This window comes from Trametes versicolor, assembly GCF_000271585.1.
Source record: "Trametes versicolor FP-101664 SS1 unplaced genomic scaffold TRAVEscaffold_6, whole genome shotgun sequence".
In the NCBI taxonomy this organism is placed as follows: Eukaryota; Fungi; Basidiomycota; class Agaricomycetes; order Polyporales; family Polyporaceae; genus Trametes; species Trametes versicolor.
In genome coordinates this window covers 680,012-695,302 of record NW_007360326.1, presented here as the reverse complement: position 1 = coordinate 695,302, position 15,291 = coordinate 680,012, and the positions used below count along the sequence as shown (strand labels likewise).

The 15,291-nt window shown below is 58.0% G+C and overlaps 6 protein-coding genes across 6 annotated transcripts; 1 reads left to right on the top strand and 5 right to left on the bottom strand.

Annotated features, from left to right (window-relative positions):
• Positions 1-752: 752 nt before the first annotated feature.
• Positions 753-1,659, bottom strand: TRAVEDRAFT_37283 (pirin domain-containing protein; the record flags this gene model as incomplete). The annotated part of the gene is made up of 3 exons (XM_008040048.1): positions 753-1,320; positions 1,378-1,518; positions 1,574-1,659. The coding sequence occupies 3 exons, from the start codon at positions 1,657-1,659 to the stop codon at positions 753-755; spliced, it is 795 nt and encodes a 264-aa protein (XP_008038239.1).
• A 697-nt stretch (positions 1,660-2,356) lies between these two features.
• On the bottom strand, positions 2,357-5,298 carry TRAVEDRAFT_28976 (uncharacterized protein). The gene is made up of 20 exons (XM_008039986.1): positions 5,125-5,298; positions 4,993-5,071; positions 4,917-4,930; positions 4,805-4,864; positions 4,712-4,753; positions 4,646-4,655; positions 4,572-4,589; positions 4,492-4,517; positions 4,410-4,435; positions 4,322-4,356; positions 4,240-4,264; positions 4,161-4,172; positions 4,080-4,095; positions 3,985-4,024; positions 3,824-3,924; positions 3,693-3,752; positions 3,594-3,621; positions 3,481-3,538; positions 3,098-3,417; positions 2,357-3,040 (listed from the first exon to the last, which is right to left on the bottom strand). Exons 1-20 carry the CDS (start codon positions 5,202-5,204, stop codon positions 2,996-2,998), a joined length of 1,095 nt encoding a protein of 364 aa, XP_008038177.1. The 5' UTR covers positions 5,205-5,298; the 3' UTR covers positions 2,357-2,995.
• A 1,964-nt stretch (positions 5,299-7,262) lies between these two features.
• Positions 7,263-10,653, bottom strand: TRAVEDRAFT_71952 (WD40 repeat-like protein; the record flags this gene model as incomplete). The annotated part of the gene is made up of 8 exons (XM_008040437.1): positions 7,263-7,549; positions 7,655-7,776; positions 8,041-8,435; positions 8,616-8,742; positions 8,805-9,012; positions 9,067-9,164; positions 9,964-10,386; positions 10,447-10,653. 8 exons carry the CDS (start codon positions 10,651-10,653, stop codon positions 7,537-7,539), a joined length of 1,593 nt encoding a protein of 530 aa, XP_008038628.1. The 3' UTR covers positions 7,263-7,536.
• A 339-nt stretch (positions 10,654-10,992) lies between these two features.
• TRAVEDRAFT_71951 (pirin domain-containing protein) lies at positions 10,993-12,082 on the top strand. Its single transcript, XM_008040436.1, has 3 exons — positions 10,993-11,179; positions 11,233-11,373; positions 11,432-12,082. Exons 1-3 carry the CDS (start codon positions 11,094-11,096, stop codon positions 11,997-11,999), a joined length of 795 nt encoding a protein of 264 aa, XP_008038627.1. The 5' UTR covers positions 10,993-11,093; the 3' UTR covers positions 12,000-12,082.
• A 226-nt stretch (positions 12,083-12,308) lies between these two features.
• TRAVEDRAFT_20360 (uncharacterized protein) lies at positions 12,309-13,574 on the bottom strand (the record flags this gene model as incomplete). Its single annotated transcript, XM_008039898.1, has 1 exon — positions 12,309-13,574. One exon carries the CDS (start codon positions 13,572-13,574, stop codon positions 12,309-12,311), a length of 1,266 nt encoding a protein of 421 aa, XP_008038089.1.
• A 93-nt stretch (positions 13,575-13,667) lies between these two features.
• Positions 13,668-14,663, bottom strand: TRAVEDRAFT_123370 (HET-domain-containing protein; the record flags this gene model as incomplete). The annotated part of the gene is made up of 2 exons (XM_008040435.1): positions 13,668-14,366; positions 14,535-14,663. Coding segments are annotated over 2 exons (828 nt in total), but the record flags the coding sequence as incomplete, so codon positions are not given.
• Positions 14,664-15,291: the final 628 nt, after the last annotated feature.

The following is a 15,291-nucleotide window of genomic DNA, read 5'->3' as shown; positions in this document are numbered from 1 at the left end:
CGCACCACCGCTACTGTGGTCATAATTGAGCGATAGAGGATAAGAATAGTTTAATGAAACGAAATAGCTACCACTATGCTAAACGTGTTTCGGGCATGCAACGTTATAGCTTAGGACGTATGATCGCTGGGAAGACATTCACGAGAGGCTCGACCAACCTCAGGACACTAGCAGGATATGCTTTCGCGTCGTTTTTCTCGGAGTTGACGCCGATGCAGTAAGTTCATTTGCGGGAGCGAGCGTCGCGATCGACCACCGAAGAGCTTTAGACCCGGATCCTAGAACCGACTTTCCTGAGTACGGTCGACCGCCAGCGTGCTTTGGGGCCCTGAAATGAGTTGCCAGCAGGAGAAAACCATATACAGAATTCAGCAAGTCCTCTTGATTACTGAGCCAGGTCCGATGTAGTGTGCGAATGTCGGCCCCTGAAGGCCTGACACTGAGAGATGCATCATGGCGGCCACGACGATCAGAGAGCGCTGTCAGAGGACGGACTGCAACTTGTTGGACGCGACAGAGTCAAGATATTGTGACGGTCACACACGAGTCAACACGACGCGTCGCAAGTTGTCGCAATCGGGTGACGCAGTTCCAAGCGAATTTACTGTGCCCCGGGCCCTCCACGTTCAAGCTAGTGGAATGCACTGCAGCCCTCCTCCTCGAGGCCGCTGAGATAGCTAAGTCACGCATAGCTCGTGAATTTACCTTAGTTGCGCCCCCACCCCCACAGCGTATGACCGCCTCCCCGGCCCTCACTCCATGTCGAAAAACACCGCCTCCGCGAGTGTCTCCCCCGCATTCGCTATCGTGACCTCCTCTCCAGGCGTAGCCATGATATACGCCCCATCGCCTTCCCTCAGATCCACAGGCCCGCCCTCGGCGCCGAGGACACGAACACGCGCGCCGCTCGCCTCCTTCGGGTTGTAGCCCGACGTCTGAATCACATGCACGTAGCCCTTCCGCGCGGCGCTTCCAGACTGGAAGGTGTGTCCCAAAGACTTCCCGGGCGACAGGATGGTCGCAAAGAGGTCGAGCGGTGAGTGGACGGGCGCGGGTCCTGATGCTTCGCGTTTTTCCAGGACTCCTGGGGCATTGACAGGCGCAACGACGTGTGCCCACCGGTCCTGCTTCTCCTCGTCGGTGAAGTGCCGCGTGAAGTACTGAGGAGTGAGACCTCTTGTCGACGGGAAGCTCCATATCTGCAGGAAGTGCACTTGCTCCGCGCCGTGGCTGTGTTCGCTATGGCGGATCCCAGTGCCCGCGGAGGTCATTTGCAGGTCACCGCGCTTCATGATCTCGACGTTCCCCATCGAGTCGCGGCTATACAAAGAAGAGGGTCAGACTTTTAGGTGCGTACACTCACGACGGGCGACGCACTGCTCGAGTTCGCCGCTCACGATGTACGAAAAGATCTCGAACTCCCGGTGCTCGTGCGTGCCGAAGCCGGTCTTGGGGTCGACGCGGTCCTCGTTGATGATACGAAGAGGGCCGAATCGTTCGTGGTGGGGGTCCTGATGTCTGGGCGAGATTCAGCACCATTGTTCTGCCGATTCACGAGATTGGAATGACATACCCCGCGACGCTGAAGGTGTGGAACGTCTTAAGCCAGCCGAGGTCGGCTTGGCCACGCTCGTGGCTTCGGCGAGAGATAACCTTCATCGAGAGAGACGGTGAAGATAAAAGGTGTCTGAACAGTGTGGTGCGTAGAGATTCGAAGACCCTGCACTGTCAGAGAGGTCGAGCGGTGTCCGAGTCGTGCAGAAGTTGGGAACAGGCGAAGTGAACTTTAAGGACACCACAGCCTGTTCCCCAGCTTTTACAAAATACCGCCTGATGAACATGAATCATCAGGCTGCCCATGTTGTGCAAGCCGTTACAGAGAGAGATGCAGATGACGATGGCGGTATGACCGGTACCTCGCCGATTTCCTTTTGGGGGGTGTCCGGTACCCACGAGGCGCAGCGTCCCGCCGCTTATAAGATGATCCATTTTGGGCGCTTCGTCATATTCGGTGCGCTGTCCTGACGAACTCCGAAGTTCGAACTCTTCATAAAACCCAGTCAAACCCCCAGCCGAACGATATCTACGCCATCCGAGCTGGGACCAGTGCCTGGGCCGCGGCGCCGTAAGCAGAGAGAACTTCAGTAACAGTGATGGAGCCGGCGTAACAAAACCAGGTCATACAGCCGAACGAGAACAGCAAAGGGCAGCACGCACGCACATGCCCGCATATATAGAACGCATAGTAAACAAAATGCAATAAGTATTCAGCAAGAATAGCACAGCGCGCGAATCGCCGCGCGCTCTATGCACGAAGTAGTAGGCGAGGGTGGTAGAGATACACGGGAACCAAGCGAGGCGTCTAGGATTACACTTCCAAGAAAGCTGGGGAGTAGTGCGTACGAAGTAGCGGGCGCGGCCCCTCACGAGCAGGCGCAGAGAAGGAAAGAGCGGGGAACGAAGAACGAAGAGCGCGACAGAACAAAGAGCGACGGGGTAAGACAAGACGACGTGGAGACCAGAGGAAACGAAGAAAGGGCTTCGCCGGAGGGCAGCTACAGGACTATGGACAGCAGGTCGCGGCGCCCGCCGCGAGGCATAGCGTGCCTCGAACGCCCCTACCGCTACAACGAACGCCACGCGCCGGGACGGTGCTTCGCCATGCCTTGACGCAAAGCAGAGCGCCGGGACGTTCGCCAGGCGGCCGGGAAATTTTTGATACAGGAATGAAGGAGTGTAGTGTGCGGGTGTGCGAGGACGACGAGAACGTCCGATGTGCGTGCAGCGTGCAGCGGATGGGCAGATATTGATACTATGGACAGACGGGCTATGTTGATACAGGGGCGCGGAGGCGTTGATAGTGGTTCAGAGTTGTAGGCTGCAGAGGGACCGTGCGGTCGATGCTGTGTTCCGGTTTTGAACGAGCTTCACCGGGGGATGCTCGCGGACGAAGTCCCCAAGCAGGGTTAGAGGCGGGGGAGGGGTCGATGCGCGTTCACCACGCCTGTCCGTAGTGCGTCGGAGGCATCGCTGCTACAGGCTACCGTGTCCCGTCTACTCAGCACAGACGAGTATGGTATAACGCGAGAAGACCCACCGGCTCCCGAGGTACCTCGATCCTCGGCGAATACTCGCTATGTCCGTACGAGCGGTTCGACACCGTGTGCTGTTGCTGCTGCTTCATGTCCCCAGCCATGTCGAGGAAGTCGTCCGATCCGTTCGCGGCCCGAGAAGCGGATGGAAGGTCGAGCTGCGTGCCCGCGCGGACGGCCGAGTAGACGGGGTCGACGTGCACCTCCTGCTTCGTCGTCTGGCCGATCATGAGGAAGGTCGGCACAGTCGTGTGCTCGCCCTCTGTGCCGCGCCCGCGGATCGAGCGGCGCGTGTTGAGCGCGGCGAAGAACGAGTTCGCGTACACTGCGCAAGAGATGGACGTATTAGCTTCCATGTTCGGGTATTATAGAATGCAGCTGAACGCACCCTTGCTGAGAACGAAGTAGAACGCCATGAAGATGAAGTTCGTCGGCATCAGGTCGTACTACGCCCGCCGTCAGCTTCGCTCAGCACGAAGAACGTTGCATAACAGCACGCACCAAGATCAGGGTGCTCAAACTGATCGCACTGCACACCCACAACGTCAACATCAGCCGCTGTCAAACATGCGCAGTAGGAACGTGGTGGAGCCGACGAACCTGGTAATCACGCCGGTGTTGATGGCGTACAGCGTGAGCGTGTTCACGATCGAGTCGTCCCTGTACGTGCACCGCAACGCAATTAAGACACTGTCGATCTCCACGCCAACTTGCGGGCATGCCGTACGCACCTCTGATATCCGGTCTTAAGCCCGCGCAGGAAGAAGCAGAGCGACGCGGCAGTGATGACGTCTGTGGCCATGCCCAGTCCGATTGCGATACTCCCCACAAGCTAGAACGAAAGGCCTGTTTAGCTACATGGCGTCATGGGGAAAACTGAACGACAACGGACCTTGAGGTCGCCCACGCGAGCGATAGAGGGAATGTGGAAACTTTGTTATACAAACGTCAATATAACGCACGCTAAGCCGAATATGGGGGACTTACGCCCTGACGGTGAACACTGAATTTGAATGCAGGGTCAGTTCATGACGGTTGTCTTGGCGCACGCGGCTGAATGGAACGCACCGAAGGCCGCCGCTGCGAATCGGGGGAACGCGTTAGCTATGTATAGGACAGCGTCTTCCCCGCGGGAACTTCCACTTACCCAGTTGCGCTAGGGTGCCGAGCATCTGTGCGTCAGGCAAAAAATTGAGCGGGCGGCCGGAAGGGGGCGTAACCTTACTTACGATGAGCATCGTTACGGGTACGTTGTGCTTGCTGACTGGAAGGATGCACATGAGGCGGATATGATACGCGGTTGCTGTCGGCACTTACACCTCCATACGCGCAGGCCGAAGCACCTGGCAAAAGAGATATCAGGATTCCATACCCAGACGGAGATTTTGCGCCGACATACAGTTTTACGATGGCACCCACAACAGCCTGGAAAAAAGACGGTCAGGGAAGATTTTGTGTGGGAATAATTATCCGACATACGCCGACGGTGACTTGGACCTTGCGACATTGAATGTTCAGTGGACATGGAATGCCGCGCATGATTTGACACTCACTATCAACGACCTGGATACGTAGATAAGTCAGACTCGGGAACTATGGAGGACGCGATGGAAACGTACCATTTGGGCCCCTCTAGGAGGGCCAGAAGCTGCCCCCATTCACTGCGAGCGGGTCGTTATAAGAGCGCTCCAGCTCGGCGATCGGGGACGTACGTGACAACATAGAAATACACCGCGTGCCCAATAAGTGCTTGATCAACAAGCTCTAGTATCCTGGAAGGACTTAGAGAATTGTAAGCGGCAATGAGGCACGATAAATGCGTACCACAACGCGGCAACCTGGCGCAGTAAGCGCGGGATGTGAGCGCGGTCTCAAGAGAAAAATATAGACGGGCACGCACGAGACACTTGTACCACCAGACGTCAGACGGGTACCGTCTGAAGTAGCTGTAGGCCTGCATGCATAGAACTCCGAACGCGCTGAGTGCGCCTATGAGAAACGGCCGCCGGTTGCTCGTTCCGAGGGGACTCACAGGGAGGACGCGCCAAAGCCTATGAAGAGGGCTCCGAAAGTGCTGTTGATGTCGATGAAAGCCGAGATGGGGGACGCCATGGTGGGCTGCAGCGGGCGCGGGTCCGGCGCGCTGCAGTAGTCGGGCTAGTGGAGGGGATGTCCGGCGGAAGGGGGAGGGGAAGGGGGTGGTCGGAGGAGGGAGAAGGAAGAAAAGGACGGCGGGGGGCGCGGCAGCGGACTGGGCAGCTTCTGCCCGTTCTGTTCGAATACACATAGTTCCCTTGAGATGATCGCGGTGGCGGGTAGACGCCATGAGCGCAGGAAAGAAGCCCGAGCCCTCGTCCATCCCTGATCCTTCTCGGCAAGCGCCCTTCCCCGATTTGGACTCCTACCCCACATTTCTGCCATCAAACGGCGCGATCGAGCCCCACTCGTCCCTGCTCTTCGTTCTTCCCGCCATAATGAACGCCGGCCTCGACGACCTCTGCGGCGAACGATACATGGGTACGGCGGCGACATACTGCACGGAGCCGTTTGCGGATATCATACGGCACGCCGGGTGATGTGCGGACTCACTCCGGACCCTCGACCCTCCCTAGAAACCAGCCCGACCGTGCGACCGCGCCCTGTCTGGGTGCAATCACCCACTTCCATCTCCTCCCACCCGCCCAGAGGCCAAGCGAGTCCTTCTCCAAGCCCACCTCATCTTTCATTTTCTCCCATCTCCGGCCGGCGCCGGCATCCTTTCTGTGTATATCCGCTCAGTGGCACGCGCGCATCTCCCTGCCCTCGAACTCTCCTCTTGGATTGCCTACTCCGCTGACGTCTCGGCGACCGCTGTTAGTCTGACACGCCGGACACCGACGTCTCGCCTGACAGCCCCGACGGAACCTGTCCCTCGCTCCCCTCGCCGTGCCTCGGTCCCCGCGCGACGTACCTCACCCGCCGCCCGCACCGCAACTCCCCGCCGCCCACACGCAACTCCCCGCTACCCACTTCGCAGCTCCCGCTAGAACCCCGGCCCTGCGAACGGCGCACCACACCATCTCGACGAACCACCTTCCGCCCGGTCCCGTCGTGGGCGTGCTCCCAGCCCCTGCCGTACAACGCTCCTGCGCGAAGCGGAAGAACACGCCGGTCTATCGCCCTCGGGCGCAGCGCGCCCGCACGTCACCCTGCTCCAGCTGTCACCCTTCTCGCATGTTCCCATACCGGGACGCGTGCTTGTGCTTCACTCGTACATGCGTGAGCTCCCCCGAAGATTTTGGGTAGGGTTTGGATGCTCGTAAGGTGAAGTACCTGCGCACGCACCGCCCACCCGGTGTTATACGGCTCGCCACAGATTTCAGCACGGCGGCGTTGATACGGTGCACCGCACAATGTATACAAACATGTCCGTCCGGCGAACTTTAATCTGGCACCTCTGGCCTTCCTCTGGTCGTCGCCGGGGACTGCGCTTCCCGAGCTGCACGGAGTTTACGGAGGTACGCGCACGGCTGCGCACCTGCGAGTGCCTGCCGTTGCAGCATCGACGGAACGTGCCTGATCGATTTGCCTGGATCCCGAAAGAAGCTGCAAGGCTCCAGGACCGGGGGCGCGTCGTGCACTTCATCAACGCGCTCACGTAACGGTGGTCTCACTGCCCGCTGGCATCACGCAACCGCGAAGTCGAAGGGAGTCGCGCGAAGCGAGCTACGCGGTCACGAGCGGATGAGCGGCACCCGCAGGCAGCGGCGGGCGGGATGATCACCGTGTCCGTAGAGCAGAAAACGAGGGCGGTTGGTCTATCCTGGACATATCGCAGGGAACGTCGGGCGCGACGTCCTGGTCGTTCACACTCGCTGTATGTATTGCAGGGTCTCCAGACCAGCTCACGGGTCGCGTGCCGCTCTGCCATTGGACTAGTTGGCGGGTTCGATCATCCCAGCACGAGTGACCGGGACCCGTGTCCAGATACTACTGACGTTCGCTCAAAATTCGAGGGATGTGTCCGGGACCGAGTGGGTCAGAGGTTAGCAGCACGCAGACCCAGGTGAACTACGTGGGTAGCGACGGGCGGCGAAATTTAAACTCACCCGCTCATCCGCTCATCCACTCGATCGACAGAGAGTCGATGAGCAGGTGCGAAATTCTGATGGACGCATGCTGAGTGGCAAGTGCTAGCATGCAGGATAATATTGCAGTTCGCCGTCGGATGCACTAGCGGGGGGCAACTCGGTACGGAACGGGACAAGGCGGGATACCAAGCCAACACCGGACGCGCCATGACGTGCGACGCCCGGAATCCCCAACGTCTCACCGCGATCCTGCACGCCAACCGCGTCGCGCCGTCGCGAGCACTACCGAGCGCCACACGTCCGTCTGCGAGCACCCTGTGGCGGGCTGCTTCACGACCGCACCGAACGTCCTTGCGCGGGTGGCGAAATCACGCTCAATTTTTCCATCTATGAATGCGAACCAGTCAGCGTCGGGCGACAAATGAGTGGAGGGCGCAGCATGGGAAGCCTGCGGGGGAGGGGAAGGGCGGCAGGTGGACACAACCAACTCACATCTTCACCGTGCGGTCGCGCCCGCCGCTGACGAGCTTGTCCGCGACGAAGTCGACGCAGTAGACCTCGTCCGCGTGCCCGGGCAGGTCCGTTTTGATTTTGTACGTCTTGAGGTCCCAGAGCTGTCGCAGACAAATTGGTCAGCGTCGGGATCGCCGCTGTCAAACAAACGCGCGGAACGGCGAGAAGACGGATGAAGTGTGATGTAACAGGGATAAAAACACAGCGCGAAGATGTGCACCGGAGGAATAGCAAATCAAACTCCCGACGCCACCGCAATCTTCCCCTCGGTGACATCACGCCAGAAACAAAGTGTCGCAGGAAGTGGTGCCGCCACAAAAGCATGTACACGCGCCCACAAAATAGACACAGCTTCCGACACTCACCTTCAGCGTGCTATCTTTGCTCGCACTGACGAGCAGTCTTGAGTCCGCGCTCCACGCAAGGCGGTACACCGCCGCGACGTGCCCGCGGAGCGTGGCGACGAACTTGCCCGTGCGCCCATCCCACACGCGCACGCTGTTGTCCCACGCCGCACTCGCCGCCCACCGTCCGTCGGGGCTGAAAGCGACGTGCGAGACCTGCCGCTGGTGCCCCGTCAGCCGCGCGAGAGGCTTCAGCTTTCCCCCGCGCTCCGCCGCGGCGCCCGCTGCGTCATTGGACGCGGTGCGTGAAGGGAAGAGCGACCACAGGAAGAGCGTGTGGTCGTCCGAGCCGGTGATAAGCAGCTCGCCGGCGGTCGCGACGAGTGCGTTGTATCGTTTCTGCGCGAGCTCCTGGGCTAATGGAAGTCGTTAGCGAGGTTGTTTGCTTGTCTGGTCGGAGTCGCACGCGCGTGAAGAGATAATCCCGCAGCAGCACATCCATCTTCCAAGGACGAATGGGCAGCTTCGATGTGGCGGACGTCCCGGGGTGGAGCTACCCCGCCTCGCTCTCACGCGCGACTGATAGAGAAACGCACCTTCGGTGTCCGAGCTCGTCTTTTTCCCTAAATGGTCGAACGGACCAGTGCGCAGCACGAAGTCGGTGTTGAGCGTGAGTGTCGTCACCCAGTGTGCGTGGTCCTTCAGCGTGTGCAATGGTCGTCCCTGCGGATCCCATAGGCGTTAGCGACGAGAGCAGAGCCACTAGCGTGGGGAGCGGTACTCACGCTCTCGGCGTCCCATATCCGGACTGTCCGGTCGCTGGACGCAGTGTAGAGCACGCCCTTTCCATTCAATCCGCCGCCACCCCATCGAACCACGTTCACACTTGCGGTGTGACCACCGAGAGTGTATTCACACCTTCGGGTAAGTGTCGACCATACGCGGACAGTGCCATCCTTCGATGAAGATGCAAGTCGTGGAGCAGAGGGATTCCTGCAACGCATCAACTACCGATATGAGGTGTTAAAGGCTAGAAAAGGCGCGTACAGGTGTATTGGCTCCCAGGAGAGGGAAGTCACCCATTTTGTGTGGCCCTTGAGAGCGTCGCCTATTGCCGTGCCGGTCTTGGGATCCCATAGTCTGACCTAGAAAGGATCCACGTTTCAGGATCGACTCAAGCCATGCGGAAAATATGTAGATCTCGCCCCCACAACGCTCGTCCGCAGTCAGGTTCGATCATGCATTGCACACTAGCACTCTGTTTCCAGCAGGAACGTGTGTCGAGTGCTATGTAGGCAATATCCATAAAAGCTCCACTATCACACACGACAGGAAATTCCAACAGAGAGAGGTAACGCAAATATCGCGTGCTCGTCCGGGATGCTCGCAAGATGTGGTGAACACGTTTAAACACCTCGATTGCTTCTCCCTTGCGAGTTTGATGCCAAACAGTGCTCGGCGGACGAGAATGAGGAGGTGTGCATATGCTGTCTTACGATAGATGTCTTGTCGTGAAATAGTGGACACCAGAGGTGACTATACAGCACCACCATTTTCCCGTGGAGCATGCCTATATCGCAAAGCTGCCGATAGCTACGGGGCGTACACCGTCCCATGACGGGATATACAAAACGAGACGCCACACCAACGTCCCGTGCTGTACCTCATCTCGTCGCAGATCCCCGCGAAGTGTTACGAGTGCATTTGTGCATTTCGAACGCTTCACGTGAGATAGTAGACATCGGAACCCGACTTTGCAACACTTCCTACACAGCGGCCATTTCGCCTGTGAGAATGTAGGTACAACGCCAGTTCATACGCGAACTGACGCTCCACCCAAACATCGTCTCAGAAACTCGGGAACATGGCGTATGTTCTTCACCATATTTAAACCCATTCGCCGCACGCACAGGGCGCCTCTTCAATTTAGGTGGAGGTACTCACATGTCCATCATGCCCGCCCGTAGCGAGCTTCCGCTCCATAGCTTCCCACTCGACACAAAGCACCCATCCCTTGTGCCCCGAAAGAACATGCGACGGCGTCTCCGTGCCCAGATCCCATAGCCGAGCATTACAGTCGCCGGACCCAGTCGCCAGAAGGTTGCCAGTGGGAGAAAACGAAGCGCAGAGAATGGGGGAGGTGTGCCCGGAGAGCGTAGATGAACACCGTGTTGCCGGCCGAACTTTGAAGACGGCTTGCGGAGAGCAGTGTATAACGAAGACGTCTTCAGACGTGAAGGCGTGCGAGGGATGCGAGAGGACATCCTCTTCGATGGATTTTGCGATCGCGATGCGGGTGGGCGCGCCGGGTGTCGTTGCGTCTGCCGGGAGCGCTATGTGGAACGCGAACGGGACGGGGTCCTCATCCTATTACACCGATCTTCAGTAGGGTGCGCGCTCCGCATCGTCTATCGTAGACTCACACACTTTTATGTTGAGCTTGTTTACGATCGCCTCGAGACCCTCACGCGAGACGTTCGCGGGTAAGTTCACTGCGGGTGCAAGAGGTTGGCCGTCCTCTTCACTGACAAATTGCACTACGATATGCGGCGAAGGCTGAGGCAGCTTCGGCTCTGGCGGCGCAATGCCATGGTAGACCTTCTGTCGTTTTGGGGGCGGGAGTAGCGTCGCCATTATGCGTCCCAGTCAGCAGCGAGAGGTTTGTCGTGAGTTTTATGAGGTACTCGGAGTTGGCGCGGAGAGCGTGCAGGACGAAGCACCGAAAATGGCGAAGCGCCCATAGATGCTGAAAATCGGATTATCTAAGCGGCGGTGCGCTTGCGCCTCGTGGGTACCGGACACCCCCCAAAGGGAAATCGGCAAGGACATCTGCGCCTCCGTCCGCAACAGCTTGCACGACATGACCTGCTTGATGATTCATGCTCGTTTTGCGGTCTCCTATAAAAGCGGGTGGGACAGGCTGAATAGTTTTCTCACATCTCCTTTCTCAACCTTGCACAACCTCGACGGTTAACATCCTGTCCAAACTCATACAATCCAACATTTTCAGGCCTCTACGCATTTCGCGACCAACTGCTACTCCCAGACGTTTTTCATCTTCAACATCTACGACAATGAAGGTTATCCCTCGCCCCAGCAATGAGCGTGGTCAAGCCGACCATGGTTGGCTCAAGACCTTCCACACATTCAGCTTCGCGGGGTAAGTCGCCAGATCCGCCAAGCGACAGGACAGCCGTCCTAACTCTTGAATAGATATCATGACCCGCAGCACGAGCAATTTGGACCCCTGCGAGTCATCAACGAGGACCGCGTCGACCCTAAGACCGGCTTCGGCACGCATGCGCACCGGGAGTTCGAGATCTTCTCCTACATCGTAGACGGCGAGCTCGAGCAGTATGTCATTTCCATAGTATGCGTGTTCGCAAAATCCTGACAATTCTTTCTTCAATAGTCGCGACTCGATGGGCAACGTCGAGATCATGAAGCGCGGCGACTTGCAGATGACCTCCGCGGGCACTGGCATCCGCCATAGCGAACACAGCCACGGCTCAAAACAAGTCCACTTCTTGCAAATATGGAGTGTCCCGTCGACAAGGGGGCTCACGCCCCAATATTTCACTCGTCACTTCACCGACGAGGAGAAGAAGGACCAGTGGGCACACATCGTCGCGCCAGTCAACGCTCCGGGCGTTCTGGAGAAGCGCGAAGCATCGGGTCCGGCGCCCGTACACTCCCCTCTCGACCTCTTCGCGACCATCCTCTCCCCCGGAAAATCTCTGGGTCACACCTTCAAGTCCGGAAGCGCCGCGCGGAAGGGATACGTGCATGTGATCCAGACGTCGGGCTACAACCCGAAGGAGGCGAGTGGGGCGCGCGTCCGTGTTCTCGGAGCAGAAGGCGGACCTATGGGCCTGCGGGAGGGCGATGGTGCATACATCTTGGCCACTCCTGGCGAGGAAGTGACGGTGGAGAACGCTGGGGAGACGGCTGCGGAGGTCGTTTTCTTTGACATGGAGTGAGGTGTTTGGACCAAGGCTGTTTGCTTTGCCATTTTCATCAACATGTTGGTTACGATACGTACGTGAGCAACGATCAAGTAAACGACAAACACAGTACAAGGAGCTCAAACCAGGCGTCCACGAGACTAAGCGACCTGAGCGACAGGTGTTCGAGTATTTCAATCAGTACTTATAGTGAGAAAGAAATGTGTGGCTGAGCGAGTCGACTACAAACGAGCGGCCGGACAGGTCGGGGGTGGGGTGGTTGACAAGGCGCAGAATGTACTGCATACTTAATCTAGAGAAACCGTACGCGTTGAGGGATGCTAGTCACCAAGTATCACGAGACTCAAGTTGCAGCCTTACGTCCGAGGCCATGCGGTAAGCCTCAGAGAGCTCGACAGAGAGCCAAAGCACAGGAGTCCCGGGGCTGGCATTCTCGTCAAACGCCTCCCACGGACACTCGAGCGCGAGCCGCATGTCCCGCACGACATGCTTGTCGAGCAGATGCATCCACCGCGTGTACTGCCTATTCCAGTAACCGTGGATGATATGCTGTGTGCGCACGATTGTCCGGCGAGTCTTCGTCACATACTGGGAGACGGATAGCGTGCGACTACCGTCCCTACTAGCACTGTCAGCGGAGGGTGCGTCCACGATCGTGCAAAGAGGCGGCTGGAAGTCGAATGCGCAGATGTCGGCGGCTGCAATCTTCCATAGATCTATGGGGCTCCCTTCCTGGACGTCTCCTTCAAGGCCGGTATGGTCCTGCTCTGGAGGAAAATGGAAGTTGTTTGCTACAGAGAGTTGGAGTCTCAGGCTGCCAAATACACCAGCAGGGCGACTGATGACGAGTTTGATTCGAATGTGTTGCCGGAACGGCTCGCGTGACGTCCCCTCGAGTAAGCCCGATGACAGCACGGTCTCTACAAGGACCTCATTCTGGCCCCGCGAGCATACGAAAGTCAAGGGGGACACCTGGAACCCGAGGAGGAGCAATTCTTCCTCGCATGCAGGCGCAAGCTGGACTCGCTGGGACGGCGTGGGCGGTTGGGGGGACTCGGAATCGGAATCGGAGGGGCCCGAACGGGTCATGCTTCGCTTATCCCACAACTTCTCCGAAAGATCAATGTAGTTGGATCTGAGCGCAGGTAGCGCAGAGAAAATTTCCGATCCTGAGTTGTGAAGGAAGAATACCGTGGCGGGCTGGCGTGACAGGAGGTGGCGGTCTCGTATGGTCTCTAGTGCGAAGGCCGATAGACGGATGAGACGGAAGGACGGATTTCCAGCACACGAGCTGCTGCATCGCATGTGGGTGGCGATGGATACGCCATGCTGCTTGCCGGAGCTGGACGTCGCATTGCTGGAGCTGGACGTCGGATGAAAGAGGGGGATAGCCATGAGTCTTCCCACACCGTCTTTACAGCGGAGGACAGCAAGGGATCGGGTACGGCCTCGCTGCAGGCAGTGGTCGACAGCATATGCATCGAGCCATGTATTGTGTTCGGTGTACCGAATAGCGATGTCGGAGATTTTGGGGTATTGAGCAAGATCAATGCACAGGACGTCGAGCCGGACACCTTCCGGAGTGAACATGCAATGGAGTAAGGGCACCGCGAAGCCCTGTTGGTCAAATCCTGCCGATTTAGCCTCGCCCACGAGACACGACAGGAAGTCCTCTGGTGACAGCGGTTCCACATCGTCCGAGTTCGAGAACGCACTAGGGGATGGTGCCAAGAGGCCAGTGGGCTCCCTGCTCGACCTGTGGTTCCTATAGCTCCCGGGAGGCCCGTCCAACAACGTGAGCGTGATGCTCGATCCCCACGCGAATATCGACTGGTCCGGAATGTTTTTAATGATCTCCTCCTGGAGGCGGAGGAAGGCGTGGCGACCTTCACCGTATATCGGAGACAGGTGAACTCCGAAGATACCTAGCAGCGAGTATGCCTCGTCTTCGACACGCGTTGTCTCGCGGCCCGCAGCCCACGACATCCTGCGTGCCACGCTAAAGGAATCCAAAGAAGCCCTGCCTGTCAAGAGGGCAACGTCGATCCCCGTTATTTTCTGGAGCGTCGCTGCGAGGCCGACCTTCGTGCCAAGAAGGTTCCACTGCGAGGACAGAAAAACGACGCGAGCGGGCGCGATGAGTTCCTGGAGCGTCCAGCCGCGCGTGTGCCATCTACTCTTTGCGAAGCTCGACTCCTTGTCCTGCACGCGTGTTCCGTCTGGGACATCTGAGAGGTAAACAAAGCACACCGTCGCGAGGCGGTAGAGGTCGAACATGGAATTGATCGCCTCCGCGAGTTCGGCACTGCTTGTCTTGTCGATGCAGCACGAATCGATCCACACGTACTTGTACCCGGCCTTGCGGGCGACATCGCAGATGCCCTTGATCTTGTCAGATAGTTCGGGGTGGGAGAGGATCGACTCGGAGTCCACATCTTCGATAGATGTGAGCCGATGACTGGCGGATAATGTGCCCGGGACGCAGTATGACGTACTGAGCTGGGTGGAGGCGCGAGCTTCCTGTCGGATGCGCTTCCTCAGCTCCTCGACTTGCATGCCCGACTGCTCGCCGCCCTCTTCCTTAGATCTCCACGTGTGCGAGAGGATGGCGTAGACGATTGAGCTGGGATCCTCAACCCAAACGAATACGCCTGTACTAGTGTCCAGGAAACGTGGCATGCTCCAGGGCTATGTGCTTGAAACCTGGTAATCGTTAGCTATGGTACACGCTCGATTCTAAGAGATCGAGCGATATGCGTTGCAAGAACCGACTAGTATTGACCAATGCAGTCGCAGTTGGGAGACGGACAGCTAGAACCTGAAGGACGGGTTGCAAGCTGAGTGAGCCCGATAGGTCGATAGCCAGTTAAGTGAGTGGAATCTGGATGAACCGTGTCCCTGGGAGACACTCTGAGACACTAGGCTCGGCTAGACGCCTCACGGCGGGGATGAGCGCGTTTTCTTCTTCGGAAAACCTGTAGAAAAGGCGCAGCATGCAGTTACCTTTTTGTAAGTTTATCACGTGCATGAGCCTTTTCAAAGGCTTTTCGTCGAAAAAGGAGAACATACGAAAAGGTAACTACGCCGGTGGGATTTTTGCTCCCTTTTCTGCCAAAGGAAACGAGCGAATCCCCGTCGTGGTTATGACCACGGTTATGGCCCACTCCTTGAGACAACCCCACGGTGTCCCAGCCCGAGATGTACATACCCTTCAACTCAACCTCTCCACCCGCCACCTCCGGAGGAACTGGCAACAACCCTTCTTATATCATAAAGCAAGCTCCCAGCGTCGTGACCGTGGCGAAGA